We start from the raw sequence: 24,671 nt of genomic DNA, 5'->3' as shown, positions 1-24,671 counted from the left end.
GTGAAAATAGTTTCTTCTTGGATTTTTTCTTTGAATATTTTTAATATTTTCAGACTGTGCATAAGTAAAACAACGGATACTGATCCCATGGATATGTGTGTCCTACTATATTTTTAAAAATATCTTCTTAAATATTTTCACAGGCAGAAGCTGAAAATTTGTGACCAGGAAGGACTTAAAATGCTTTTTTCCACACTGAAGGCAATGGCAGGGTTAAAAATAACAGACTTACACCAGCCCCATATTAGCTGCCAGGCTGACTCCAGACATATTCTGTCTGATCAGAATGCTAAACTATGTGAATTCCTCAGTCGTGAAGGATCTTGCCAAGTTATTTAAAAAGTATCTATTTCCATCTGGGGCATACACAACTCTTGCACAATGAGGCTGATTGCTGATGAGCCATGTATCAGGACAGAAAAATAAGTCTTCAATTACCAACAACTCTCCTTCCAGACAATGTTATCTTGGCATATGCTACATAGCAGGATTTTTGGTCCATATGTTTTTTGACTAAAATTCCCAAAATCAGTTGCAACTGGTCATGTTAGGATGAGCTGATGGGAACTGTAGACTCAAACATCTGGAAAGCAAGATTCCTCATCTACGGTTTAGAGAAATCATTAAACAGACTCGATGTAGGAAGAAAACAGTCCAAGACATTAAACCTGCATTAGAGATGGGCAAACTTGAGTTACTTTCCATAGTAGCTGTGATCAATGATTGAGTGAGACACAAATATTCCCCCAAAAGAATCCATTGCAGTCTGTTGTATTGAACCACATAAAACAAACTGTGGTCACTCAAATTCCTGCCATGTTTTACAATAAATGGTAGCTTTTATACCATATTTTTGGTAGACATCTCCATAATTTCTTATCCACATTAACCACTTGTTCAGTTCCCACCCTAGTAGAAAGTTAAGAAACTTTTGTCTTTCAATTACAAAAGATGTAACTTGTCTCACATACTTGATATGTTTCATTTATTCCTGCACTTCCATAACGCCTCCTCCATGTCAAACAAGACTCATTCAATGCAACATCAGCAAACTCTTCCACTTCTGGAAAAAAAAACACCATCCCAATTAATTTAACAAGTGGATCCATTTCATAGCTGCTTTCCTGTTCTTATCCTATTTCTATTACAGGAACTCTTGTTGGGCGAATACAAATTAAAATCTTGTGTTCTCAAATATTACACTTGGGTACTACAGATTCCAAAATCCCTTCACCAGCACAGTCAAGTGTTAAATTTGTTTTAGTATCCTGTTTCCAATCTCTGCTCCATATTATCATGCATATGTTAACTGCACGGAAACTGCTCTGGAAAGGAGGTCATCACCTTTAGGTTAGAATCACCTACCACAGGAATTACCTCCCTGATGCCATCAAAAACTTGCCATTATTTTCCTGGCTGCATGGCCAGGGATTGGAAATCCAGTTACCCACTATGCCTCCTGGAAAAAGAACCAGCCTGCACAGTCGCAAGACACCCCTAGAAGAAGGGAATGAACCACTTCTGAGTACTCTATACCTAGGAAAAGCTGGCAAGGATCACTGTAAGTCAGAAGTGACTTGACGACACACCATTAGGATGCTGAAATAGTTTGAAGACCTACTGCTATCCTACTAAGGACATCAAGTTCAAACACATTTTGTGAATAGGAAGAACTCGTAGTAAACAGCAAAATATTTTTGTACACACATAGATCTAGCCTCTGCCTGTTCTCCCCCAACCCCACCCAGAGCTTCCCTATTATTCTTGGAGCAGACCGATAGATTTGAGTGTAGAAAGCATTAATTTGCTCTGTACAGTCACTGAAACTGGAAATCCTGCATCCTGAGGCTTTTTGTATCCATATAGGTCTCTTGAATGGGACACATCATCACAGCTTCTAGCATCAGCCATATTTATCACAGCCCCGACATTCACACTGACTGTACCCATTCATCCACCTTGCTTTCAGTCAGCACGACTGCATTAGTCACATGCGTGCTGTTTAATGAAGAAGGCCACTGGATGTCACTGTTGTTCTGTTAAACTACAGAGCTCAACCTTACGAGTAAGTACCATAAGAAACATCAACCAAGAAGAAGCTGTGAGACCTTGAAACATTTATTAAAACGTAAGTTTTCATGGACTAGAGCCAACTATTCCTATCTGAAAGCTGAACTGAGGAGGAGGAGGGTCACTGGTAGAAAGAACATCAGGAGCTTGAGATGGTATTGTGAGAAAGACTCAGGAAGTCAGACAGAGAAAAAGAACTGGGGACAAAAGAAACAAGAAAGCGGAAGGAGCACAGGAAAGTGGGGCAGTACTGGTGGTAGGTGCAAGGTACAAAAAGAAAAAGAAAAAGGAAAAACAGAAATGGAAGGAGTGAAGTGGAACAGGGGCAGTCATAGATAAAGGAAGGAAGGAAGGAAGGCGAATGTGTCCAGTGTCCAAGTTCTCATATTCCCGTACTTAACCATGCAATCCTATATGTGACGACTCATTTAGCCCATTAGGCTAATAGAACTTAGTCCTAGATAAGGATGTATTGGATTGCAACCTTAAACTCACAAAGTATCCTGGCTACTTGTTATTAAACACACACACACACACACACAGAGAGAGAGAGAGAGAGAGAGAGAGAGAGAGAGAGAGAGAGAGAGAGATACACAATTCCACTGCCTTTCTCTTTATAGGTCAAAAAATTCCCCTTCCTCCCCCCCACTCCAAGGTGTATTCCATATTGATATGACTAGACACAAGGCTGACTGCTGTTCCTACTATTGTTTTCTCTTTAAACCTGAAACAGTCAATATGCTAGTGTGTTAGTCTCAGCTTCTGGTGGGGGAGGATTCTTGGCAAGGAGATTCTAAAACACTACAGAATATCTGAAGCATGCCACAGCCAGGGAAGAGGGATTTGGTGGAGGCACTGGCAGATCATGGACCTCTGAATATCTGGAGTGAATAAAAGGTTCAACAGTGACTGAGGAGACCTCAGTGGAACAAAAACATTTCAAACAAATGGCTAAGGAATGTTTAAATAGGGCCTCGATCACACTGCCCTTGAATGCTATTCAAAAGCAAAAATACATGTGTACCAAGTAACGGGGTTAGAAATCACAGTGCATTGATTTCCCTGTACTTTGAGTCCTGCGCTGTCATATCACAAGCATGACACCTTCTATGGAACACTGGTGGCTACTCTATTTTCTTCTGACATGGTTAATGACTGTCAAAAGGACAGTGAGCCAAGCATGGGCCTCTTAACTCTGATGTGAGAGGTTTTGCTGCTTAAACAGTAACACTGTCTAGGGGAGTGGGGTATAAATGAATGAATGAATGAATGAATGAATGAATGAATGAATGAATAAATAAATAAATAAATAAATAAAATAAAATAAAATAAATAAATCCCTTTTCAGGTATTAGTTAGTGGCCAGAACCCTACTGGTATTCATAAAAGGTTGCATGGTTTACCACAGCTAATTGTGGCTCATTGACAAGGTGCTCTCATGTATCTGGCTATGTGTCCAACTGCAAAAGCATGTAAAGTATCACTAGCATTTCTTCTTCTAAAACACCAAAGTATCTTGCTGAGAACAAGCAAAGTTAGGGCTTTCAATAAATTCGTCTTGGGAATACTCAACCAATTTTATTTCTTTGCTGTACTTTCCAAGTGTTTCTGTTTCTTTTCTATTACAGACAGTGACATTCCAGATCCCAAGGCCACTCTTTCCCCTGCAAATCTTAACTGCTGAAAGAACTCAAGAAAGAAAGCTAATTACATGGTCATGCTACTGTGGAAAACAACACTTGGGGACAATTGTGCTCAGCATGATTAGCCCTCGTCCAAGGATGCTTCCCTTCAGACACGCCATTCTAGGTAGGAAATATGCCCCTCTGGTGTCTTCACTGGACAATAGCCAGAAGACAACAATAATCAATTGGTTATGTTTCTATGGTGGCGCTGCGGGCTAAACCGCAGAAGCCTGTGCTGCAGGGTCAGAAGACCAAGCAGTCGTAAGATCGAATCCACGCGACGGAGTGAGCGCCTGTCGCTTGTCCCAGCTCCCGCCAACTTAGCGGTTCGAAAGCATGCAAATGCAAGTAGATCAATAGGGACCACCTCGGTGGGAAGGTAACAGTGTTCCCTGTCTAAGTCGCACTGGCCATGTGACCACAGAAGATTGTCTTCGAACAAACGCTGGCTCTATGGCTTGGAAATGGGGATGAGCACCACCCCCTAGAGTCGGACACGACTGGACAAAAATTGTCAAGGGGAACCTTTACCTATGTTTCTATGGCAATGTTTAAAGTAACATCTCCAATCATCAATTTACCTACTCTTTACATCATGTCTAAACAAATGCCTAATGAATCTAACAAACTGGCCCTACGAATGCCCTTTGGTTCTGCTTGCTAATGACAGTAATTCCAGTATCCAACAAGCAGTTCTGTGAAACCATGAAGTGTACACATTTGCTGGTGGGAAGGTAACTGGGGCTCCTACAAAAGTTGTATCCAAAGCCTCACTACTAATAAGCCCACACTGCTACCTCTTCATGGAACAATCGAAGAAAGTGCACTATTTAAAAAATAAACCTACGCTGATCCTTACAGTGGTTCACAAAGCCATCAGGTAAAGGTAAAGGAAAAGGTTCCCCTTGACAATTTTTGTCCAGTCGTGTTCGACTCTAGGGTGCTCATCCCCGTTTCCAAGCCATAGAGCCAGCGTTTGTCTGAAGACAATGTTCCGTGGTCACATGGCCAGTGCGGTTTAGACACGGAACACTGTTACCTTCCCACCAAGGTGGTCCCTATTTATGTACTCGCATTTGCATGCTTTCAAACCGCTAGGTTGGCGGGAGCTGGGACAAGCGACGGGCGCTCATTCCGTCGCATGGATTCGAACTTACAGCTGCAGATCTACAGATCTTACAGCACAGAGGCTTCTGCAGTTTAACCTGCAGCGCTACCACGCCATCAGGAACACTTCACTAAACCAGCAGAAAAACTGTTCATATTCTGGTTGCAAGTGGGAGAAAGAAATATACATGAATAGAAAAGTCAACATTCACCAAGTGCAGACTGAAAAGTCACAAAACGTAACTCTAAAGCTGGCTACACCAACGGGAAGAATTGGACCTGCTCTTGCAGCCAGGTGATTATTGTGGATTTCCATAGCTACAATTGACACAGTTTTAGAGCAATGAATTTAGTATGGCCATAAACTGAATTTTGCCAGGATCCAGTGAAATAAAGGCTTTTAGTACCATCCTGAGAAATGTGGACAGTTGGGAAGCTAGAACTCTGCATATGCTTCTGGAATTCTACTTCCTGCCAGTAGGTACTGCTTCTGTGGAGCCAGCCACCTCACATTATTAATTTGATACGAAATTGCCAAACTAGCATAGGCTAAAATCCAGCTTCCTGACCGCCATGGTTGTTCCTGTGCATATGCAAAGCTCCATGTGAAGGCTGTGGTACCAGTTCCATGAATTTCCAAACATTTGTCCAATCAAAAGCACATGGAGAATAAAAATGCCAGCAAACTACAGATTGCATTGTCTTTTTGGTTCAAAAATTAACACATAAAAGAATACTTCAGAAGCAATCATGAAAAAACCCTATGTATTTTCTTTATTTATTCACTTGTAGACTGTCATCTACTTGCATAGAACATTGTAAAATTTATAAAGAACGAAGACATTGTTATAGTCTAGACGAGTCATAAAATCAGATGGCTTGTACAAATGCTGCATGTTTTAAACTATACTACAGCATCTCAGAAATGATGTATGAGTGTAAAGAAGAATCAGTCAAAAATTTCACCCACCACTGGGAACTTCTAGCTGACTGGCCTTTTTCATTCAGTTTTTACACTTCCTACCACTGTGGAAATTAACAGGTGCCTTTAAATGTGTTATCCTGAGCTACTGGGAAAAACAAAACTAGGATCCAATCACAATTTTGTCACCACTCCTGCCATGACCACCTAATGAAAGCTCATACTATAAGTATAGCTAAGGACTCCTTAAGACAATGGCTAAAATCCTGCTGCTTTTTACTCATGCAGAAGGCAAACAGCATAACAATCAGTTGCTTCTAGCTGGCAAGTAATGGGTTTCTGCTGGGATACTTAGGTGCACACCAGTTCAGCAAGCAGGTACATCCCTAAGAATCCCAGCAGCAGCTTGTTAATTACCAGCTAGAAGCAACTTAATATTATGCCATTTGCCTTCTCCTTGAGTAAAAAAAGCCAATTTCAGACAGTTTTTGAAAAAATAAAATATCTTAAAATAGTAAAACCCTACATTATATCTAATTGGCATGCGTTGTTGGAATGTGGTGTCTTCCACAATCCAACAGAGATGCACAATCATCAGATGCCTAGCCTTGATCACATAACTGGGTACTTTTCATAATGCTGGTTCTTTTCCAGAGCTGCTGACATTAAAACAGGTAATATCCATGTAACAGAAACATTACAGGAAATCTATGAATTGATGCAGAGAATCACAGTGGCTTCATTCAGATGACCTTCCAAAGGTCACAGGCAGGTCTACTTGACAACAATTCTAGTTCCAATTCCTGTTGCAATAGGAAGCACAAACTAGAGGCTTATCAAGAGTCTGGTGGGCCAGAGATGGTTCATTCTATTTGGTTTGCAGGATCACAATTTACGTGCACCCTATTTCACTCTGCATTTACTGTGATAACTCTCCAGGTTTAATGACAGAAATTACTAGGGCCTTCTAATTCAATACAGACACCAGGTTCTATATCTGTATTTGTTACATAGAGGGATGAATGTTAGCAAATATATGTACTGCCACTGAGGCAGTATAAATGTAAGGACTGGCATCAATTAGTATTACTGCTTCCATGGAAACATTAGAACTACTTGGGGAAAATTCTTAAAGTGCAGTCAAAGGGATTTGCTGGAATTTAAAAAAAGTGGAGGGGGCTGTGCAGGATATGCATATAAAGCGATTTCATATAGTAAAAATATTACATATTTCCCTCCCCTGTGAACAGGTGGGGAAGTGCTCCTCTGTGTGATTTTGATGCTTCGGGTGAGAAATCTTGCATAATTATCAGTACACAACAGTTGCTAAAGAAAAGTAAGCTGAGTAAAAACAGATTGTCTTGTTGTGGAGCCAAATCTCTTTGATCTACAGAGCAAGTATCTCTCTCCAGAGAGGAGCCTACCTGTGCTTTTCTCTATTTTTTTCTTGCAACTGAAAATGTTATAAGATTACCAGGTGATTAACTGTCTAGTATTTAAAAGAATTAATTTACAAAACCTCAGGCCAACATGACCTCTGCTTTTGATTGCTTGTAGTTATTATCTTCACTTGGCGGGAATAATCTTTTCTCAGTATATCTGCAACTTGCAAAGCGAACAATCCAAACTTATATTTAGTTGACCACTGGGACCTACTTCTGAGTAAACAAACATACCGTGGGACTGCAAATTTAAAATAGAGGCTATGGCTCAGTTCAGTCCTTAGCAACTCTAGGTGGAAGGGCAACAGGATCTGGTCTGAAAACCCAGAGAGCTCCTGCATCTCTATAACAAGAAACGGATGATCAGACCTGGTGTAAGTCTGTCTTGCTGCACCTGAATTATTTCTCATTTACCCAAATAGGGAAAGTAGTTTGGGAGGGGGGAAAAAGTCAGCAAGCAGTTTCCAGCTTTAAAAAAACAGACTCTTGTATTAATGCAAAATTCAACAGGTCATGGAATCTGGATTTAAGCATGATGCTTGATGATCTTAGCAGTTCCAGAGGACAGCTAGAGAGAGAAAGACTTTAAGTTTTAGCTGTTTTCAGATGGTGCCCGAAAATTCCGCCCTCATCATCTGATGCCCTCAGAAGTCAATATACATATGTATATGTGTAAATTGGTAAATGTTTACCTAATTTTGTGAGTACAGACAATTCTCTCTGTTGGGCACAGGTAATCCAAAGTACACAGTAAATCCAATCCACCTTGACTTCTACCTAAAAAATTACTAATGGAGGAGCAATTACAAAAAGATGCTCTCTGCAATCACCACTAGATTTTCGGTATAACAGAGACAGGTGCCTTCCTCAAGAAGATGTGCTAAGTAATTTTCCATTTGTTCATAATGGAATTGTTCAAAATTCCCTACCATGATTATCAGTTGGTGTTCCTGGAAGATAATCCCTTTTATTGCTGTCACATGGAAGCGAGAGCCCTCCTCACCATGGCGATTTAAACAAATATAACTTTCTGTTCTTTAGCCATCCAATACCTACCTTGTTTCCCCAAAAAATAAGATAAAATAAGACAGGGTCTTATATTAATTTTTGCCCCAAAAAACCCACATTAGGGCTTAATTGCAGGAGATGTTTTATTTTTTTCATGTACAACAATCTCCACACGAGTGCATTATGTATGTCTGTTACAACATGATGCCGAAGGGCACTTGGCTAAGGGGAATGCGAAAAAGAAGAAGAAGATGATGATGGAGAGGAGGAGGAGGCAAGCAGGTGGTAAGAAGCAACCTGGGAAGGAAAAGAGCAAAAAAGAGTGGAGTGGGGGACGGAGGCGAGGAAGAGAAGCAGAAAGGGCGCCCACTGTGGGTCAGTCACCCAGCAGGCATGTGCCAACACAGCTATGGCTGACAGCTGCTCGCCCAGAAGGGGAAACTGGCAGGCCTCTTCTTCCTCATTGGGAGGGGTGCCCTCAAAGAGGGAGCTGAACGAGAGGAGGATTAAAATAAGTTTTAAGCCTCTCTCTCTCTCTCTAGGGCTTGGAGGATCCCAGTGAGTCCCTGTTGGAGGGTGGGGTTTCACTTAACTAGGGCTTATTTTTGGGGTAGGGCTTATATTATGAGCATCCTGAAAAATTGTACTAGGGCTTATTTTGAGGGTAGGGCTTATTTTGGGGGAAACATGGCATATAGAAGATAGTGTCCCCAGTCTACTTCCAAGAAACACTCTCAGTATTATACTGCAAATCCAAAAATATCATGACTTAAGCCACTCATGATAACTATGTTAAAGAATTCACCATGCACCTACTTTCACATCTTAAATCCAAGAATTCCCATGTTCCACTTCTGGTGCAGAATGATCGTCTTTTTGTGCCTGCTGGGTAGAAACCTTTTATACATGTGAATTCTACAACGCTTCCCAGCCGAGACAAGCCATTCCATATTCTCTTCGAATGAGATATTATAGGAGGTTGGCCACAGGTGATTTCTAAAAAAGATTAGAAATAATTTAATTTGAGAATAACATTTACTAAAGGTGCTGGATAGTGGCTCATGTCTACATTTTAAGCATGTACACATTCCATCTTGTGGCCCACAGGTGATCCTCAAATTCCACCTGGGCTGACTGTGGACCTGCAGCAGATGGCTGCCATGTAGCTCCCTTGCGGTTTCAAACAGGATTCCAAATGGTATGTTCCTGGGCATTTCCTGATGCAGCAGTTAGCAGGGAAAGGAAGTGAAGTTTCCAAACACTAGAGCTTCTTCTTCTTTTTTAAACTGTATGTTCCAGCTTTCCCCACAGCCAGCAGAGCTGATAACCATAATAGGTAGGGGATTCCAGAAGTCACATAATGACATACCAGCCAATACCGTCTCATGCTTTTATTTTGGTGGCACCTGCCGGAAGTGGCCTCATACCAGATTATACTGGTACTACAAACCCCAGAATCCCCAGGAGCATATATAGTGTCCATACTGGCTGGCTGGAGGATTGGACTCTGGAACTTCAAGTTGAAACTGTAGTCCATCTATTCTAAAAGTGAATTCTCATAACCTCATCCTTAAAATAGATACTTGATATCTATTAGACAGAGATATAAATACTTTGTCAGGTGTGAACGGTAAATTCTGGGAGTTCCAGCCCACAAATCTGTACCTAAAGACACCTTCACTGAATCACTTGAAGAAAGCCCGCAACACGTGGAAATCCACATGCAAGAGGCCTTTACGCTCCCTGCATTACATTATTTGATTTCTAAGATCAAAAACAAACTGACAAATCAGCCACAGGAATGGATGGGTGGAAAACATCTTACAGGGATGTGCTTTTAACATCTTAACCAATCCGACTTCAACCTCTAATCAGTGTTTGTGCAGGAATCAAACAGAGGCTTTACCACAATCTCCAATAACACATGGAGATGAGACATGCCACTATCTCTTCCATGAACAAACTCCATGGAAGTCCATGAAGGAATAGGAGGGTTTCATGCTGACCCCCCCCCCAAAAGACCCAATATTGCGAGACCCATACTTATGGAGAAACACATATTTCTCAGCCTTTTTCAAACATGTGGATATTGGTCTTGCAATGTAAAATGGTAACAATAGGTGTGTGACCAATTAGGGCAGTGATGGGCATGTCCCTTTATTCTACCGGGACTAAATTTCCACTTTGTGTTTGCCTTTGTTTTCCAGTTCCAATGAGGGGGCAGCAGAGTGCTGACCAGTTTGGAAACCAAATGTGAGAAGACATGTCAGGAAACACTATATTTATGAAAGGACCTATAGGTGACCACACTGTGTGATTGATTACAACTACTTTCTGGATTGCCTCATTAGTGATAATTGTTATTTTTCCAATAAACAGGAAAAAACAGTTGGAAAATTTCAGGCAATACTAGTTTTTTCTCTTAAAGGGAGAAATGGCCCATACATTCAGTAAAATACCATTATTTCCAGATATATTGTCTAGGATTTTAATGTAAAGGTGCAGATAATCTATTTACCTTTGCATTCAAAAGTGATGCTTTCCCACTTTTGAGCCACTGTACACTGTGAAAAGTTACGTTCTCCAAGATGCTGAAACCCATCTTTACATTTATAGTACACTGTGCTCCCAAAGGTTGTGGTGTTATCCCAGATTATTTCTGTATTTTGAACTTCTGGTGGCTTTCCACAGTCTATTTCTACAGAAGAAGAAGAGGAAAGACAACATTACTGTTAACAAGTAAAACATGTATTGCACAGCTGAATTGGGCAGGTTCTCAACCAGAAAAGGAAAAAAATTCCTTCTTCTTGCTGTCTCCTGTCTCCTCCCAGTCCTGGGAGGAAGTTTTCCATTTGTATCTTATTTTTTTTAAGTGGTGCAGTGCATCTGTGCTGGCCTAAAACACTTTTTAAAAAATCACTTTAAAAATCGCCTTCTGAATATTGAAGTCTGATGGATTTTATTACATGAATTTTGTCTTTGATTTCCATAACACCTAGGCATCCCCAGTTTTATTTCAAATATACTCACATTTATTATAATATCAACAAGTGACATTTATCAGTGAAATCTCTTCTTAGTACATTTTTTTAAAGTTTTTTTTTCTTGGTAACCTCTGTAATCAGATCATTTCCAAAGAGGATACATTTGGTCCTCGGTCAGACCAAAAACCTATCGAGTCCAATATGCTGATCCCGCTATGTAACCAAATGGCTAGTATAATATTTGTGACATTGACAATGATAACGGGATGAAGATGAAGACTACCAGAGCTGAGTGCTGAAGAAGTCCTATCTGATTTAAAATGTGTTATTAGAAGCTTATGCCAATCATGCATGATAAATTAGTACGCCTCCAGAATCTGCAGGATCAGTGTTCTGATTACCAACTTTTTTTTACATTTTAATAAATTCTATATTTTCCCATGTAAAACACTAGACATTTTCTCTGAAAAAAGTAATAAAATGTATTGTTTTAATCCTTGCTGTTCTTCCTTTTTTTTTTTAATGTTCCAGGAATTCACATAACAAACTTCAATGTATATAACGAAAAATATCTTCAAAATCTTCAGGAAGCAGAAATAAGAAAGAAAAATGCCATTTTGTGGGACTCAACTTGGCTACATCTTTCTAAATTTTATCTGTATGAGAGACTTTCCTTTTTCCTCTTCGTTGTTAACAGTACATAATGTATGTTTATTTTTATACTCTTTATTGGCTGAAACTCTGTGATTACAGCTACATCATATAAGGGTGATAATATCACCAGCCATGATGATTTTTTGGAAATACAAAATTTCTGATTCTTGTCCAAAGTTCCTGATGCTACCATGGAATCTCATTTATGATGGAGAAGTTGTTGGGAACCGCGGGATGGGAGGAAAATATTTAATTTCTGAAAATCAGAAAAATTAAAAAATGCCAGTAAAATCATCCCACTCATTTTTGAAAAATTATTTATTTATTTATTTATTCGATTTATATACCGCCCATATAGAATGGTCTACTTGTTACAATTAAAAACCTCTCCCTATCAACAGCGTCCCCATGATAAAAGGGATCCCAAGAGAGCCTTGGAAACTTCAGTAGGGAAACTTTAATTTTTTTATTTCCAAATAATTGCCACAGCCAATGTCATCAGCCATACACTGAGTGGCTGCATGAACAGGATTTCAGTCCTTGATGGTTTTTATTATAGTCTGGTCCCTTACTATATTGTTGCTTTGCCTGTGTGTTATTATTTTGGTAATCCACCTTGAAATAAATAGGACAATGTACACATTTAATAATGTACAATCAACTGTTTTTATATTACACATATATTTTAAATGACATTAAAATTACATGTTAATATACACATTAATATCTCTGTATATAAAGAAAGCTAAAGATAGATTTTTTTGTTTTTGTTTTGTTTTGCTTGTTCTTTTATTAAAGAGCAAACTCTTACCTTTGCATGAAATGTTTGTTGTGAGCGAATGAAATGGCTCAGAGCCATTTTCTATTTGGTATCCTTCCATACAGTAACACTCATAGCTGCCAGCAGTATTCAGACATCGCCCTCCAAGGCCACAGATGTCAGAGACTTCACACTCATTGATATCTAAAAAAGCACAATGGAACTGTGATGATCTTTTATTACAACACAGACAATTTTTATGAAACTCATGGTAGGCAAGGAGCTTATTATTAATGGTTCACAATGATTATTAGGGATCTTTAACTTTTTTCCAGTAATGACAAACCTCAACAGCATCTTAAAAAGCAGAGAATCACCTTGCCAACAAAAATCCAAGTAGTCAAAGCTATGGTTTTTCTTGTAGTGATGTACGGAAGTGAGAGCTGGATCATAAAGAAAGCTGACCACCAAAGAATTGATGCTTTTGAATTGTGGTGCTAGAGGAGGCTCTTGAGAGTCCCCTGGACTGCAAGGAGAACAAACCTATCAATTCTAAAGGAAATCAACCCTCAGTGCTCACTGGAAGGACAGATCCTGAAGCTGAGGCTCCAATACTTTGGCCATCTCATGAGAAGAGAAGACTCCTTGGAAAAGACCTTGATGTTAGGAAAGTGTGAATGCAGGAGGAGAAGGGGACGACAGAGGATGAGATGGTTGTACAGTGTCATCAAAGCGACCAACATAAATTTGACCCAACTCCGGGAGGCAGTGGAAGACAGGAGGGCCTGGCGTGCTCTGGTCCATGGGGTCACGAAGAATCGGACATGACTAAACAACTAAACAACAACAACATTTTTCCAACAGACAAAAATTAAACTGGAGAGGATGGAAAATAAATACACATCTAAAGAGATTTCAATGTGACATTCAAACTCAATATTTACTTGCAAGTTCCTTTTGTTTCTATAATTCCAAATCTGTTGTTAACATGACAGCACAAGAATATAACACTTATATTATTTAAATTGAGAGACATTTAGATTTTAGTACAAAAATGGTACTAAAATTATTTAACTTAACTAAATTTAGCATGCCTGAAGAGCTATGCAGGCATATAATTTGCAGTTTCTAGAGACTACAGTCTAAAAGGTACCATAGTTAACTACATCTTTTACATATTACTGGTATTTACTCCAAAGGCATCCTTCAGTCTCTTCCTCTCTCTCCTTCCTTCATCCCCAGCCTGTGCCAGCTGGATCAGGTCCCCATGTCTTCGCCCAGGGAGACCTATTGACCGCTCTCTCTCCGCAAGACATGAGGCAATCAAGTTCTCTGTGAGAAGGTCCACACAAACCTCCAGGGTCGGTGGCAGTCTATCCTTCAAGACCACGTTCTGGGGAGCCCAAGAGGAAAGAGGGGAGCATGGAGAGAAGGGGGCTTTCCCCAAGGCAGGCGGTGGGACAGGGAGGAGCCCGTTGCCAGGATATGCAGAAGAGTTGACGTTCCAAAGGGGGGGGTCTTGGTGGAATGTCCACCTCTGGGCTCAACGGTCAGTTGGCCAGTTGACCGTTGGAGCCTCCTCTGGACAGTGGTGTGAAGGGGATGCTCTGTGGGTCACGCCCCTGTTTTAGTGTTTCACCGGACAGTTATCAGCCCCTAAGCATGTTTTTGAGGCTGTATTTCCATGGGCCTGTGCGTGAAGGATGTCACAGGTTTCTCCCTCCGGGGACCCTAAAACTCCTTCCTGGCTTGACCATCAAGATTATTTCCCCAAGCAACCCTGCGAGGGAGGGTAGACACAACTCGGGTCCACTTCCCACTGTGTTTGCCTTTTATTGAAGGAAAAGCAAAGACTTCTGTAGTTTCCTGAAGCCGTTGTCATTGTGGAGCACCACTGCCAAGTCGTCCCTTATTTAGGGTAACCCTCCTTCTGAGGGGCATGAAGTACTTTAGGGGTAGCTTCCCGTAGTCACCTCCCCCAGTGAGATTATGTGTCATGTTCCCGGGGGTTACAACAGCCAAAGTCCGATAAACCAGTCCAAGGTCAGGAATACCAAGAATGCAAAGCCGATATCCAATTACCAAACCAACTCACAGAATGTAGTCCAAGGTCAGAGTCCAGAGTCAGGAACATGGTTCAAGGTTGTAGGAGCGTGGATGCAAGCCAGAGGTTTTGACTTGTTGCTTCCACAGAATTCTTAGCTGATTAGGAGCTGTTTTTATAGCAAAACAGTCCCTTGAGCTGCTGGAAACCTTTTCATCCTGTCAATACTCAGGGCCAGTTGCACAGATGTTTCTGTGGACAGCCTTCGAGCGATCCTCCTTTTGCCATAAGTCTTCCCCGAAGCCTGGCCCGAAGCTTGTCTGCTGGGGAAGGAGAATCTGGAGGCGATTCAGGTGTTTCTGATTGCTCAGCACTCTCCTCAGCCTCAGTTAACCCTTCTGGTTCCAGGTCTTCAGCTGCACTCATGACATTATGGGGCTGAGCAGGGATTTGAATCCAGATCTCCCTCTTAAAACCGGTTTCCCTCCAGCTACGCAACTCTTTCAGGGCTGCCTGTCTGGGACTCATCAAGGATGCAAATAGAGCCATGCTCTTTCAACGCATTATGAAGCAAAAAGGCAGGCTGATTGGCCAAGCGTGAGTTTGGCCCAACGCAGACCAGTTTTGCCTCTTCAAGGAGCACTCCTTCCTCATCTGGAAATGGCACCTCTTTCGTCAAGGGAACTCCTGGGAGATTGGGGCTACCCAGGGAGGTCCACATAAGGGGCCCCAAGGAGCATTTTGTCAGGTCCCATGGCGAGCTGGGTGGAGGTCCACAGCTCCTGTTGTCTTCCCCCTTTCCCTTTTCTCTCTTTTCAGGAGGAAATGGGTTTCGAATGCCCAGAGACCCTCCAGAAAGGAAGACGAAGAAAGGTCCCCACCACCCACTTCAGAGCAGCCGAAGACGATCTTTGGAAAGGGGCAGGAGGAGACGGACTCCTCTCTGAAAGAGATGAAGGAGTTACTCAGCAAAGACCCCCACACCTCTCTTGGGGCAGTGACCAGAATCACTTCATGGTGGGTGCTGAAGCCAGGGATGCTGATGGGCTAAATATCTCCCCTCAGCCCCTGGGATTCCCCCCTAGACCCATGGAGTTTCAACCGGGTTGGGTGGTGGAGCATCCACCCCACGGGCCACCAGGAGTGCTCGGCCAGATCCCACGGCAAGTCAGATCCTGGTCCGGGGCTCCCGTCCTTACCGTTTCCCCCCTTTTTCTCTTCCAGGAGAAGATGGGTCTGGGTTCTGAGGGCACGCCCCAGGGGGCCGAGATGGCAGCAGACCTCTCAGGGGAAGCAGGGGACCCTATTTGGGAGGCGGCAGAAGGAGGCGGAGGCATCCGCAAAAAGCCCGTTGGGGATACTCGTTGAAGATGATAGTGAGCAAAGCCTGGAGTGGAGGAAGGACATTAAACGGACAAAGATCGGGATCACCATTGTCCTCATCAAGAGAGAAGGTGTCCTCCCTTCGTCAGTCTGATCCTGAGATGTCCACCTGCATCTTCTGTCTCTCCGAGCCCTGGGGTGAAACTCTGCCCCCCCAATGGAAGACCCTTATTTTCCCAGGATGCTCGATTTCAAAAACAACACTCCCGGGAGGAGTCAGTGGGAGGCTCATCTGGGCTGGGAGTTCAGACGGTCACAATCAAGACCATCAAGGAAACTTCTAAGGTGGCTCTAGTGGAAAGCATCTTGTCACCCCAAATCTGAGTGAGGGGCTTGGTTCTGCCCCAGGCAGGGTTTTTGTATGTATGTATGTATGTATGTATGTATGTATGTATGTATGTATGTATGTATGTATGTACGTACGTACGTACGTACGTACGTACAGTGGGGTCTTGACTTGAGAACTTAATCCGTATTGGAAGGCGGTTCTCAAGTCAAAAAGTCTGTAAGTCAAGTCTCCATTGACCTACAGTGCATTGAAAACCGATTAATCCCGTAACAGGCCGTTTTTGTTCCATTTTGGTTTTTTTCTGGTCTGTAAGTCAAATCTCAGTCTGCAAATCAAACCTAAATTTTGCGGCCAGAGAAGTCTGTAACTCAAAAAGTCTGTAAGTCAAGCCGTCTGTAAGTCAAGGGTCCACTGTATGTATATGTGTGTGTGTGTGTGTGTGTGTGAGAGAGAGAGAGAGAGAGAGAGAGAGAGAGAATGAGTGAGTGAGTGAGTGAGTGAGCGTGTTTTAGAAAGAAAATTATGCACGGCAACAAGGGGAAACGAGGAGACTTCGTTAACCGCTGTAACATCAAAACTTCCGAGGTGGACTACACAGCAGGGTCATCTTACGAACAAATGCCACCATCGAAACTGCATGTCGGCCGCTGACTTACCTTGCTTGCCTCTGTGAGGACTAGATGCTTTTTATTTGCTCGTATATTTTAAATTTCCATCGGCACTTTGGACTGGCCCAGACAGTTTTTATACCTCTCTGTTTTATTGTAGTGATAGATCTTTTCGGTTTAGTAGCTCAACTGAATATACCACACTGTTGTATATGTGGTCTTTAAAATCCTCTTGTTCATGAAAGCCCCTTCTGTTATTTTTTAAAGTAACATGGGTAATGGCGTGGCTAAAAACTCTTGTAAATAAATAAATAAATAAAACAGTCTCTTCAAGAACATACATATGTTTTTCTTCTGATCAGCAATCATTCTGTTTTTATTTAAAGTCAGTCGCTTCCCATATGGGGCTTAGGGCTATATGTAAAGACATTCTGAAGCCCCTGTTTCATGAAGTTTCTTTACACCTGCTCATCTCCATAAAATGTACTATCCTCGATTTTGTACTAGTCTGCACCACGGATTTTACTTTCTGCTCCTACCCATAAATATCAAACAGCCACCATTTAATATAAAATAGCAATCCACTTGCATTATACTTTCCTGACTTCTGGTGCCACTACTTTGCAAGTACCCTGTTTCCCTGAAACAAGACAGGGTTTTATATTAATTTTTGCTCCAAAAAATGCAGTAGGGCTTATTTTCAGGGGATGTTTTATTTTTTTTCATGTACAACGATCTACATTTATTCAAATGCAGCCATGCCATCTTCTCGTTGCTGCACAATGCTGGAGGATGGGGTTTCACTTTACTAATGCTTATTCTGGTGGTAGGGCTTATATTACGAGCATCCTGAAAAATCATACTAGGGCTTATTTTCAGGTTAGGTCTTATTTTCGGGAAAACAGGGTAGTTCCATCTTTTCCAGCTGTCTGTTTGCCCAGCATAATATTCATATCCCAGAACTGAATGATGTATCTTGATTCAGTGCCAGTGCAATTACACCTGTTCCAATTGGTATCCAAGCCTTTTGAATCAAGTTTTAAAAATTCAGGAAGGCTGCAAAACGGGAATTTCTGGTTCTGATGAAAACACTAAGATCCAGTAGAAACAGAGCACTGGACTCTTGCCATTATGGTGCTAATTAATAACATGAAACTGGGTTTTTCAAAAATTATTTTTTTCTCATGCCACACAACACCATGTGGAAGTGCAAGTTAGACCTGTACCAAATCATTGCTTCCAGCAATTTTGCTCTAAAAGTTGGCAGTTTAAATATATATGTGTCATGCTCCAACAAGACAAAGTTTGCGCACTGAAGTTAACAAACAATCCACAGATGAATAGTAAAATAGGCTATAACTTGAGCTTTTAAAAACATTTAAAGCTGTTTTACCTACCTATACAATTTGTGCCATCGTTGGGAATGAATATCTTGTTTTTACTGGAAGCCTGGAAGCCCTCAAGACAAACACAATAAAAGCTTCCATATGTATTGTGACATGAAGTATGATCACCACAAATCTTTTCTGTCCCAATCTGGCATTCATCTTTATCTGACAATATATTTAAAATATATGACAAAAAGGTTAAGCAAGCAAACAAAAAAAAATTAATAAAAAGTATCCATGTTACTCTGCAGCAATATTATTTTCTACCCTATAAAAACAGTTAAGAGAACACCTTGAGTGGTAAAATGTGTTACTTCTAACCTGATTGTACTAATCAATGTTTGTCATTCAAAAGTTGTTTTGAGCTTTATCTCTACTTACTCTATGAGACAAAGCAGACAAAGTGATATTATTTATTTATCAAGTGTGCACTGGTGCTGCGGTAAATGCACCTCACTACATAATAGCTAAGATGCTGCTTAGTGTAACAAATTACATTAGAGTAAGCCCGCTGAATCCATGTGAATTTGATGAGGCAACTCCTCCATAAGCACCACTGATTCAAACGGTCCTACTCTGTGACTTACTTCAGCATAGTAAGTCACAGTTAGACTAGTTCCATTTGAATCAATGGAACCGACAGAAAATCTGCCTCACGAAACTGCCCACTGATTATACGGCAACTGATTATACTGCAACTGACAGTAACAGGATTTTACCCCGAAAGGTAGAATATGAAATAAATTGATATCTTCTTAACTAGAAAAATATATATAATGAAATTGGTATTGTGGGACTATCTGTTTCTTCATCTGCCTATCCTACTGCTTTTCTGATCTTTCTTCAGAGTCCCTCAAAGCAGTTCACAATATAAAACATTAAAGTATATTTTAAAAAAAGATTAAAACAAAAGGATCAGTTATTAAAAAGGCCAAATAAAGACAGCATAAAACTACTGAAATAAATCTAACCAAAGTGGATAAAAATCAGGTTTTTTAAATGACTTAATTCATGGCTTAAATAAAATTCACCCTGAATCTAACATTATTAAAAGCTATTCAAATTTGAACATATTTGCTATTGCCCTCACCAAGAACAAACTATTTCGCCATTCGTTCTGTCAAGATGTTCTATGAAATTCCCAGTGCTGATGCCCATTGTACCAATGGGCAATAGGTCCATAAAAGATGTTAAACTTTCTTACTTGGTAACTCTCAGCATGGGTGGTATTTATTTCAGAAAGGTACTGCATTTCAGGGCTCTGAAATCCTGTGCCTGAGTTAGTGTTACAAACGCACTGGCCATGTGAGAGAACATCCCCCAAACCTGTTGTGCCAGTATCTTTCCATTTAGACTTGGTTCTTACTGTCAGGTGCTTAAGATCTGAGACAAGGAGACTGGCAGCCAAGCTGATTGATGGTACAGGGAATAACGTGGCTATGTCTCTAGGAAAAAGGTTGCTCAACTGAGACAATGCAACAGATTTAGAGGTTTTTATACAGCGTAGTATTAGTGGTTTGGCTTCTCTGGTGTATCCTGATGTCCAGCTTTTGGACAAATTATGGATTTCACCATTAGCCCAAGTGAGGCAGTCACTTCAGGCAATGGGGTACTAGGTGTTGCAAATCAGCACTCTCCAGCTTCTCCAGGTAGGGCCCTTGTTGCTTTGGGGCGCTACCACTGTTCTGTGAAAACTCTGTGGTGCCAAGCACTATGTGAATGCTGCCATCCTCCACAAGACAAACAGAATTAAAAAGGAGGCTTGGGGTAGCCACGGAGACAGCTTCTTCCACATTCTGCTGAGTCCTGAGTGCCAAAAGGCTACTTTCAAAATTACTTGGTTGTGCCGGAGGCAAATTTTATGGTCATCTCCCACAGTCTCCTAGTTCCAAGGACCCCTTGGAATTCAACTGGTACTGAACTGACTGTAGAAGAACAAGTGAACTCTATGAAGTAGCAGCCAGTTTCGGTAATGGTGGCGGTGTAGCTGCAGCAGCCTCCTCTTCTTTCCCTCCTCCTTCTTCCTTGGGTAAAGTTTTGGGTGGGCTCCCAGCCATTGCTGCCTCCTCCTCTGCCTTTCATCCTGGATGGGGGATGCCATAGCCATGTCTTCTTCTTTGCAAAAGGTGGCAGTGGGCAGGCCCTCCAGGACCTGCCACTACTTGATCCTCATTTTTTTGTGAGCTAGCAGCTAGAGAGGGGGAAGCAGGTGCTGATTTGTTGTTCTTCATTTTCTGGTGTGAGAGGAAGCCCCACTCATCGCTGCCACTCCCTCTGGTAAAGGAGGCATGTGTGCCCCACTAAATGTGGCGGGGGGGTTTACTCCATTTCCAATCTTAACAGGCAGGAGAGCTTCGGCTGCCTCTCGGCACCTATATGTTTAGTGATGAGGGTGAAACTACGCGAGCACACAAGACTGTGGCGCACTTCTGGGTGGCTTCAGTCATGGTTTAGCTATTCAGAAGACCAATCCTGTAAGTTGTTGTTGTTTTGTGCCATGAATTCAGAACAGACTTATAGTGACCCTAGCAGGACTTTCCAGGTAGGTGAGATATGTAAGGAATGGTTTTACCTATTCCACACTCCCAGTGGGTTTCCATGGCTGAGCAGGGATTTGAACCCAGACCTCCTAAATCTTAATCTGTTGCTCTAGCTGCTACACTGTACTGAGTGGTTGTTAAACACCCAACAACATTTGGGGCAGAGAATACATGGCATGAAATAAAAATGAATGAATGAATGAATGAATGAATGAATGAATGAATGAATGAATGAATAAATAAATAAATAAATAAATAAATAAATAAATAAATAATGATCAAAGCATCCTTCTATAAAGTTGCCAGAAAATCACATCTGCCTTGTGAATGTTCACCTACCTTGACAGTAAGTCCTTCCATTACCCACAAATCCATAGTTACAGACACAGGCATTTTTGCCATCTATTTGCTGGCATGTGGCATTAGCATGGCAAGTGGCACACACATCAGAAAGTAAATTGCTTGCTGCATCTAAAATAAAATAAAATAAAAGTACTGTAAATTAGGATTGGGAGACTGCCCAGCAATGCTCTGGAAATCTAGCATCACTCCCCAAAGGAATTACACTAAAGGGCATCCTTGCACTGTTGTATTTGTTCTGGATCCTGGAAAGACATAGTAACCCCTCTTCCATGTTCAACCACAGTTTCATGTGCTTGGATAAGCCCATTTCTACAAACAGCGGGGAAACAGCCACAGATTAGCAGCTCCCTGGATTCCCTTGTGAGGCCCGAAGTGGAGCACAGCTGACTCAGTCCACGTGTTCTTATTTATTTATTTATTTATTTATTTAATTTATTTATTTAATTTATATGCCGCCCACTCTACCCAAAGGTCTCTGGGCGGCTTACAACAATTCTTGTTCTGAGTTGTTTGGAAACAGGCAGCCTCAAGATCAGTTACTGTGCCTTTCTGATCCTGAATTGTTGCCAGCTTTTCAGCAGGTAGAAACGGCTGGAAAAAATGTTGATTATAACTCTCCTAGAATTACTTCAATAAACCCTGGAAGCTCCAGTACCAGAGGGGTTTTTCTTCTCAATGCAGATAATGGTTTCAGAGGAGCAATTTTCATCAGTATGGCACTGGGTAGGGAGAGGGTTAAACTTCTTCTCCATGTCCTCTGCAATGCTGTTAAATACTGCCCTCCCCTAACTCAAAGTGGCTGGCATCTGCATTTAAAGAACAACTCATGTGGTACATCAAGATGTTAGTTTGGACCAGACAAAGACCATGAGCATGTGTTACAGTGGTTAGATCACTGGGCTAGGCCTTGGGAAATTAATTTCCCAATGAGCCATGAAACTCTGGGTAATCTTTAGCCACTCACTCTTTCTCAGACTGGCCTATTTTATACAGAGGGGCTTTTGTTAGGATGAATGTTAGAAGGACGTTATGCATGCTACCTCAAGCTTAATCTGAGGAAAAGCAAGATGTAAATGAATCTGATTCTTTTAAAAAACCAAAAACTAACAGTTAACACTGCCCAGATTCAAAACTCTAAAGGCTTTCTTGAAGTCAACAGCATCTGCATAAGGAGAATGACAATGTTAACTTTAAGCCTCTTGAAGATATCTTGACATGAAGTGGCTTTATATCACATTATTATGTTATGTTATGTTATGTTATGTTATGTTATGTTATGTTATGTTATGTTATGTTATGTTATGTTATGTTATGTTATGTTATGTTATGTTATGTTATGTTATGTTATGTTATGTTATGTTATCATCATCATAGGCATCCTTCAGTCTCGAGAGACTATGGTAACATGCTCTGAATCGAGGAGTGTCCTCTCCAGAGCATGAAGCCCGGGTAAGGTAATATGGAGGATAGGCTGTTACCCAAGCAGCAGATCCCCCCTCTCCACATTGCTGAAATGGTCCAATGGAAAGGCAAGTGCCAATACAACTGGTTCCAGCAATGTCGCGGGAGTTGGCAGAACGACACATGCTGCCTTCGGGACTCCAGCTCCGGATTTTGCCTCTAGGTTAACTCCTGAAGCCTTATCCATGAGTGGATATAGCCACAAGGCAGTGGAGGTTTGAAATTGGAGTTTTCCTTCTCCTAGATGGGCTGTCTTCCATGGCTGACGAGCCCCACCTACCCGGCCTGCTCTTTAATAGTGCAAAAGTATGATCTGATCCTTAAAACTAATATAATATAATATAATATAATATAATATAATATAATATAATATAATATAATATAATATAATATAATATAATATAATATAATATAATATAATATAATATAATATTATATTATATTATATTATATTATATTATATTATATTATATTATATACCGTATTTTTTGCTCCATAATATGCACCTGACCTTAAGACGCACCTAATTTTTAGAGGACGAAAACAGGGAAAATATATTCTGAACCAAATAGTGTAGTAAAATATTTAATAAACTATAACAGAATAACATTTGAACCATGTAAAGTGAACAGCAGTCAACAGTGGCATTAAGAACCATTACCACTGTCATTAACAAATTGAGAGACTTAAAGCTTTGTGTACTCTAGTTTATGTACCATAAATTTGTGTACCATAAATTTAAGTCAAGTACATATAGACCATTAACAGCCAGTGATAAGACCTGTACCATCCTACCTATATTTTACATTTCCTTTCATCCACCTCCTCCCCATGCTTATAGAAATGTCTCAATGACAGATGAGATTGTTGTGCAACTCTGCCCAGCTACAGCTCAAGCCTATATTAAGTTAGAAATGGTTTGTCTGAGTTGGCACTGCATTGAGAGGTCCCTTTTAGTTGTGTGGAGGATAAATAGTGGAATTAAACTATTTAACAGCTGGTTTTCCTTATTTACTTTAGGTTATGCAAAAGAATAGCAACACAAAGCTTAACCCGATCCCATTCACCAGCAGTAGCACATGCTCAGCATAAGACCAAATCTCCATTGTCTCACATAATTGAACATTTATAGCATGCAAGGCACAACAGGTTAGGCCACACAAAGCCAGGAACAATGTTCTTGATGAGCCAAAAATACTGAATACAAACTACAGTAGCTGAAATCAGGAAGCAGGTACTGTAATCCAGTTAGAAGTCACGAGGCACAGTTAATTTCCTTCCTACAACACCCTTTGGAAATACATTCTCTATTAGATGCCCAGAACTAGTTGAAAAGTTTGCAAGTTGAATCCAAATTTCCCATAGAAATGCATTGAAAATTAATTAATGCATTTTTATGGGAGGGAAAGGTCAGAAACTTTTAAAAACTTAAAAGAAAGTCACTTACCAGGTACTGTAGACTGAGCCTGGCTCTTCACAGTGCCTTGGTAGACCCGAGAACAGCCAAAAAAGAGCACCAAACAGCTAAAAGCCAGCAGGCAGCCAACAGATGACAGCCATTTTCTGCTCTTCTCGCTCCTGCTCCTTCCCCCTCCCCTCTCCCCACCTAACAGCTGATCGGCGCTGGTCTGAAAGGCTTTGCAGGCACCTTTTAAAGCCAGTACCCCTATGCACGTTTCTACACAAGCAGTTTTCAACTCAAACGGATCACCTTTTCACCCAAGCACAGTTTAACCCAAACCAAGCAGCTTTTAAAGCAAAACAAGCAGATTTTTAAGGCAAGCATGCACGTTTCTACACAAGCAGGTTTCAACTCAAACGGAGCACCTTTTCACCCAAGCACAGTTTAACCCAAAACAAGCAGCTTTTAAAGCAAAACAAGCAGATTTTTAAGGCAAGCATGCACGTTTCTACACAAGCAGGTTTCAACTCAAACAGAGCACCTTTTTACCCAAGCACAGTT

At 41.1% G+C, this 24,671-nt stretch overlaps 1 protein-coding gene and 2 long non-coding RNA genes across 11 annotated transcripts in view; 2 read left to right on the top strand and 1 right to left on the bottom strand.

Moving 5' to 3' along the window:
• The window catches only part of LOC110077736 (uncharacterized), a 172,167-nt gene extending 155,402 nt beyond the window's left edge, over positions 1-16,765 (top strand). Inside the window, exons 5-7 of the long non-coding RNA XR_013541405.1 lie at positions 1,867-3,879; positions 11,750-15,693; positions 15,901-16,765. This is a non-coding gene — a long non-coding RNA (uncharacterized LOC110077736). The remainder of the gene's footprint in view (positions 1-1,866; positions 3,880-11,749; positions 15,694-15,900) is intronic.
• SUSD1 (sushi domain containing 1) overlaps positions 1-24,671 on the bottom strand; it is a 65,547-nt gene that overhangs the window by 34,331 nt on the left and 6,545 nt on the right. For 7 of the 9 annotated variants that reach the window (XM_078384873.1, XM_072992013.2, XM_072992014.2 and 4 more), the window contains exons 2-7: positions 21,224-21,355; positions 18,354-18,509; positions 12,684-12,836; positions 10,753-10,932; positions 9,051-9,230; positions 972-1,063 (exon numbers count right to left, since the gene is read on the bottom strand). In XM_078384873.1, the coding sequence (XP_078240999.1) occupies positions 972-1,063; positions 9,051-9,230; positions 10,753-10,932; positions 12,684-12,836; positions 18,354-18,509; positions 21,224-21,355 (893 nt within the window). The remainder of the gene's footprint in view (positions 1-971; positions 1,064-9,050; positions 9,231-10,752; positions 10,933-12,683; positions 12,837-18,353; positions 18,510-21,223; positions 21,356-24,671) is intronic. The other 2 variants (XM_072992016.2, XM_078384871.1) reach the window with 2 other exon arrangements.
• The window catches only part of LOC144586537 (uncharacterized), a 65,216-nt gene continuing 64,458 nt past the window's right edge, over positions 23,914-24,671 (top strand). Inside the window, exon 1 of the long non-coding RNA XR_013541408.1 lies at positions 23,914-24,158. This is a non-coding gene — a long non-coding RNA (uncharacterized LOC144586537). The remainder of the gene's footprint in view (positions 24,159-24,671) is intronic.

Source organism: Pogona vitticeps, chromosome 2 (genome assembly GCF_051106095.1).
Source record: "Pogona vitticeps strain Pit_001003342236 chromosome 2, PviZW2.1, whole genome shotgun sequence".
In the NCBI taxonomy this organism is placed as follows: Eukaryota; Metazoa; Chordata; class Lepidosauria; order Squamata; family Agamidae; genus Pogona; species Pogona vitticeps.
The sequence above is the reverse complement of the archived record's forward strand: the minus strand, read 5'-3'. Positions and strand labels throughout refer to the sequence as shown.